This window comes from Capsicum annuum, chromosome 7, assembly GCF_002878395.1.
Source record: "Capsicum annuum cultivar UCD-10X-F1 chromosome 7, UCD10Xv1.1, whole genome shotgun sequence".
NCBI lineage: Eukaryota > Viridiplantae > Streptophyta > Magnoliopsida > Solanales > Solanaceae > Capsicum > Capsicum annuum.
The window spans coordinates 218,844,252-218,850,351 of NC_061117.1; the positions used below are offsets into that span (position 1 = coordinate 218,844,252).

Here is a 6,100-nt window from a genome sequence, read left to right on the forward strand (position 1 = left end):
ATTTCTCATTTTACTTGTCTTTTTTTATTAATCAAAAAGAGACAAATTTTTTTTCATGTTTACCTTTACATTAATTATTTTTTCTTCATATTAAAATGTAAACATCATTTAATAAGATTATTATGGTAAATTAAATATGTTATTAACTATTTTTCTTAATGAATATGTCATCTCAATTTAAGATGAAGGGAGTATATGATGAAAAAATAATTTGACTCTCGATAACATAAATGCAAAACTAATTTGGGAGGGAGAGAGTATTGGCTAACGCAACAATGGTTCTTACCAATCTGAACCCTCCATTGTTTTAGCATTCCAAGAAAATAAAAAAATACTAATTTCTTCCTTATTTAATAAGCCCATTGCCTTCATTAACAATTTTCACAGGGAAGTCCCTCTTTGTCACCTCTGTCTTTTAATTTTTCACCATCCAAATCTTGAATTAATCTTTTGCCATCACATCCATGGATGAACAAGCAAAAATTAGTGAAAATGCTGTTGGCATTGAAGATGTTGGTGATAATTTTATTGAATTCAATAGCAAAGAGCACAAAAAATCACCAAATTTTGTGATGTATTCTTTGCTACTTGGAGCTGAAAAGGTCTTAATGCGTCGAAAATCTCAACGAGCATTTTCAAGCGATAGCTTAAGCTCATGGACCAATGAGGTGAGCGCTCGCGAAAAAAAGAGAAACAAAGGCAAATCAGTCCTTATGGACGAGACATTTTCATGTGGAACCTCTAGGGACACTACAATGGAGTCAAGTAAACAACATTTTGGTAACGAGCTATCGTTCAATTTTACTGGATTTTTAGCACTAATGATGCTAAAACTTTTCGGGATTCAAATGAGTCTATTGGTAAAACTTTTCACATTCCCAATTTTCCTGATGAATTTTTGGATAATGGTATTGACATTACCATTTAATACACTAACATTAGCTAAAAAGAACTTTAAAAAGCAACTAATGAATATTGGTACAAAATCTTGGTTGACAATAATGTCATTTGTATTCAGCCAAATTAAGGCCCAAAAATCTTTGTTAAAGTTGACAGTAAGATTCTGCTGGGCTTTGTTTTGGGCTGCATATGTTTGTTTTGTGCTAGTTGGGCTGTTGGTTATGGGCTTTGTGGTTAGTGGGCTTACTATGAGACATTTGTTGGAAGAACCAATTGAGTCTACAAAGGCCTTGAATTTTGATTACACAAAAACTAGCCCAGTTGCTTTTGCACCACTTGGTCCTGATGGGCTTTCTACTCCATTGATTTCAAAGCCCATTATTGAAGACAGGCCCATACCATATAATCACAAGTTGCAGCTTACTGTTTCATTAACTTTGCCTGAATCTGAGTACAACAGGAAGCTTGGGATTTTCCAGGTATATATTATTTAAAAGTTGCTTAGTTTTTATGTTTTTACAAGAATATTATGATTTTTTTGAGTTAATTTTACGAATTTTCATTGGTTTTATCCACTAGTAAAGTCATAAACTTGTTATGTTGTCACGTTAAAGTAATTGAACATTATTTATTGTAAAAGTAAGTCACTCAGTAATGTAACCACCATAACAGTAAAGCCATAAAATTTATTTTTTTCACGTTAAAGTAACTGAATTGTACCAACCTATATTGTTTATACTCAATTGTGGATCTAGAAGTTAAGGTTCTTCATCACATAATCTTTAGGATTCAGGGGTATGAATTCGAATGCGGAGACGAGTGATACAATACTCCAATAAATGTATATCAAAACATACATATGAGTGTATACTTCGACTAATTCAAGTTATTGAACTAAAACAATAGAATTTAATTCTTTATATAAACCTAATATTTTATTCATAAAATATCTCGTGTAAGTACATCATCTTAATACTTTATATCCATATATATAATACTCAAATCAATTTATACATCTAGAATTATTCAAAGCATCCAAAATAAATTGATCAAAACCAATGTGGATTCCATACTCAAATCACGTCGCATCAGTACTGACTCTGTAGGAATTTTGAAGGGTTCGAGCAACACAAATATCCATTATAAAGTAGAATTATTATGTTTATTTACCGTAACGATAAAACCTACCTAGCTATCAATGTAACTATATCATTACAACGAATAAAGTTCTTCTATTTCAATATTATAGTGGATAAAGTCTAATTACTTTTATTTTCTCATGACTATACTATTATTAGATACTTATTGTACTATACGTGAAACTAATTCTTAAAGTTTAGTAACTATACGTGAAATTAATAACCCTTATTCCTCACACTTTATGCTACTAAGTTTTGTCTTTAAAGGTAAGGGTGGACTGCTTATCAGCAAATGGCAAAGTGACAGCAACCTCAAGTTATCCAACCATGTTGAAGTTCAAAAGCCAACCAATCAGATTAGTAGAAACAGCAATAAAATCAATTCCACTAGTCACTGGTTTTCAATACGAAGTACAAAACCTTAAACTCGTCATAAATGATTTCACAGAAGGTTTTGAACCAACAGAATGTTTTAAGGTTGTTATTGAAAAAAGAGCTGAGTATCAACCACAAGGTGCAGGTATACCAGAAATTTATGCAGCAACATTACATGTCGAAACGGAGTTGCCACAAATTAAAAGAATTATTTGGATTTGGAGAAGAACTGTTTTTGTGTGGATTGGGATTTTGGTGTTTCTGAGTCAACTAAGTTTTGCTTTGATATTTTGCCGGAGTGTGATTCTGCCGGGGAGAAGGTTTATGGCTGTTATCGGTGCTAAGAAAAATGTCCAGAAGAATAAAATTTCATGGTAAGCGCAGATCTTATCATCTATCGGAAACAGCCAGCTCTGATAAAATTTGCGCACATCATACCCTCATATTTTGGGCACGTTGTTGTTGTTGTTGCTGTTGGTAAGCAGATCTTATTGGACGTTATTAGTAGTATAATTTATTATTCAAGAAATGCATGTAGCATCTTGATATTATTAGGCTTATTGTTGTTGTTGCATCTCCTTGTGTTTCTTGTTGTCAAGGATGAATGATAATATTGTAGCAGACTTAAAATAAATATATGAATGTTCTTAATAGTTTAATCTTTTTGATGATGCAATTTACATATGTTATGGCATGGACGCAAGCTAGTGGCTTGCCCGTGAAAGTGTGCGTTGCTGGCCTAAAAGAAACTAGTATATAAAATAAATTCAAATTCTTTCCTGATAATTACCGATTCATATATATTTAACCACGGCTTAGAATTTGATCCAAGTATGCCCTCAAGTAATACTTGACATATTATAAATATTTGAACTAAAATATTAAATTTAAGGACACAATCTCCTGAAGTTTTGAACTGAAAAAATTGAATTCAAGTACATAATATCCTAAAGATTGGAACTGAAAAAATAAACTTTGAGACACGACATCTAGAAGTTTTGCACTAAGAAAATCGAATTAAAGAATAACATTCTGACATTGAAAAAGCTGAACTTCAAGACATTAATATTCACAAGATTTGAACTAAAATATTGAACTCAACAAAGTGCACGCTTACACAAGGGATCAAAATATAACACAAGGACAAACAGACAAACAACTCAATATAATACCCCATCTTATATTTTACTAGGAAGCAATAAACTCAACCTAATATAGAAAATTTAAGAACTATAAACAAAAAAAGGCCTTCTATTCAAGCATTGATCCATCACCCTCATCCGGAAGTGGGTAAGCGGCAGCGCGCAAGAGCTCTTGCTCGTGCAGTTTCTGTGCAGCTAAGTCGATTTCTACTAGTGGAGGCGCGAGGGCAGGCGACATAGCGTCTCCAACAAGCATTCTAGCGAGGAACAAAAAAGGCAACTCAAAATTATAGTTACTCTTCCCCGAAATCTCATATTACTGTAAATTCTTCTTCTTGTGGAACTTTAACATCCCTTGCCCTAACCTGCCTATTCTTGACATCAACTTTGTTTCCACAAAGAACAATGGGGATGTTACCACAAACTCCAGTAAGATCGCAATACCATGTGCGGACATTCTGGTAGGTCAGCCGGGATGTAACATCAAACATGATTTAGTAACCATATTCGCGAAGACCTCCGAACTTCTCTTGTCCCGCTGTATCCCAACAATTAAACTGAATTTTCCCGCGATTTGTGAAGAAGTCGATCTAATGAATATACCTCCACACCAATCGTGGGTTCCTATTTTTTCTCGAAATCACTATTGAGATGCCTTTTGCACAAAAGTCGTCTTCCCAGTTCCTCCATCGCCAACAAGTACAAGCTTTACACTTCGTAGAGCCATATAATTGACTTTCCACAAGAAAATAATTAGTATCGCCCCTATTATGAAAATCCAGCTTAACTATAAATCCAATCCTATACAAATTTGGTTACCTTCTTTTTGGGTTTCTCCTGGTCCTGTCCAAATTATAACACAAGTACAAAATTAGGTTACATAATGATTTTACCATTTATATATTATATTATATAATAATTGCCGATTATCAAGAAGCGGTTTTTAGCACTAAGTACCCTTCCTTTTTGGATTCTCCTAGTCCTCTTCAAATTATAACACAACACAAACTAAATTTACCTAAACCAAACAGGTACAAAATTAATTATATTCTCAGTCCGAACACAACACATTTTGCCAAATATAGACAACTCACTTCAAGTATAAATACACAGTCAACATGGTATCAAAAAACACACCACCCAAACGAAAAAAAATATTATCCTTCCAACAACCTTGTACCAAAAATGGACTATGTCAAATCAAAAGGGCAGTCCGGTGGGCAGTCCGGTGCATTAAAGCTCCTGCTATGCGCAGGGTCCGGGGAAGTACAAGAAAATAAGGAAAATTCAGCACATACAGAGGGATTTCGATTCCATCCAACTGATAGAGAATTGATAAAATATCTTATACACTATGTTATAAATAAACCTTTTTCAAAATTAGTTCCTATCGTACGTAAAGATCTATATACTATAGAACCATGGGATATTTTTAAGGGTAAAAAAGATAGGACATTGTATTTTTTTACAGAGTTGAAGAAGAAAAAGACAGGTAATACAAGGTATATTAGAAGTGTTGGAGAAGGTTCATGGAAATCACAAGACAAAGGGAAGGCAGTGTGTAGTGAAAAAGGTTCAATATTGGGATACAAAAGAAGTTTAAGGTACCAAAATCCAGGGTTACCACTACATGATGGACAATGGCTTATGAAGGAATATTCTATTTGTGATGATGTCAAAAAACACTTGCGTCAACGTTTTCATGTAAGTTCACCATCATAATTTTGATTTTTTTGTTTTTGTTTTTGATATAATTATTCGGTATTTGGTACGTTCTTGATAGTGGAGATAGGCTCAAGGGATTTATCTAAACTCCCTTAGCTGGCATGCGTATCTACATATGTTGATTCTTAATTCTGGGCTTCTTAGTGTATTTAGTAATTTTTTATATGTTGAAGCTTTGAATTACCTTAGTGAAAATTTAGATTAACATATGTGGTGATATGCACTCTAAATTCGCATATCAACACTCAAAATATGAGCTCCTTATGCTATCTATCCCACCACATCCTTTGTGGTCGATTTTGATTTGTTTATGATTTCCTTCTTTCGCTTCCAACTAGATGTTCAGATTCGTATATTGGGATCGAGTAAATCTAGATTCATACCTAGAATTCTACACAAGGCTCCCTGACAAAGATACGGGTAAAGGCTCTCTAAAAAAGGCAATTTTGTACCCAAAGACTCGTGATGTTTAATTAATCAATATTTTGGAGCTAAATTAGGTAAGGTGGCGTCTGTCTTAGGACTTGTTTCGATGTTATCTCTAGATATGATCGCTGAATGATTAAGATGAGTTATTTTCAATATCTGAATGTGCATAATTTATCTATTTGCAAAAAATAAAATATTTATGTTTGCTATTAATGGTGAAGATGGTATATAGTGATGTTGGTGGTGGTAATGATTGACATTGTTAGTGACAAGTAATCGTCGTGGTAATAGTTGTGATAGTGGATGTGGTTGATATTATAGTGACTATCATGATGGTGGCGATTGGTAGTGGTAGTGTTGGTTGTGATGGTGAAGTTGGTTAATGTTAGT

General features: G+C 33.5%; 1 protein-coding gene and 1 pseudogene across 1 annotated transcript; one reads left to right on the plus strand and one right to left on the minus strand.

Annotated features, from left to right (window-relative positions):
• The first annotated feature begins 260 nt into the window (after window positions 1-260).
• Window positions 261-3,073, plus strand: LOC107877382 (seipin-2-like). Its single transcript, XM_016724036.2, has 2 exons — window positions 261-1,379; window positions 2,307-3,073. The coding sequence occupies exons 1-2, from the start codon at window positions 465-467 to the stop codon at window positions 2,790-2,792; spliced, it is 1,401 nt and encodes a 466-aa protein (XP_016579522.2). The 5' UTR covers window positions 261-464; the 3' UTR covers window positions 2,793-3,073.
• A 592-nt stretch (window positions 3,074-3,665) lies between these two features.
• LOC107876886 lies at window positions 3,666-4,283 on the minus strand (annotated as a pseudogene).
• Between the last annotated feature and the right edge of the window lie 1,817 nt (window positions 4,284-6,100).

Coding starts and splice junctions, on each gene's coding strand:
- LOC107877382 (XM_016724036.2), top strand. CDS start 465: ATGGATGAACAAGCAAAAATTAGTGAAAATGCTGTTGGCATTGAAGAT. Junction 1,380..2,306: donor GGAAGCTTGGGATTTTCCAG/GTATATATTATT, acceptor TTGTCTTTAAAG/GTAAGGGTGGACTGCTTATC.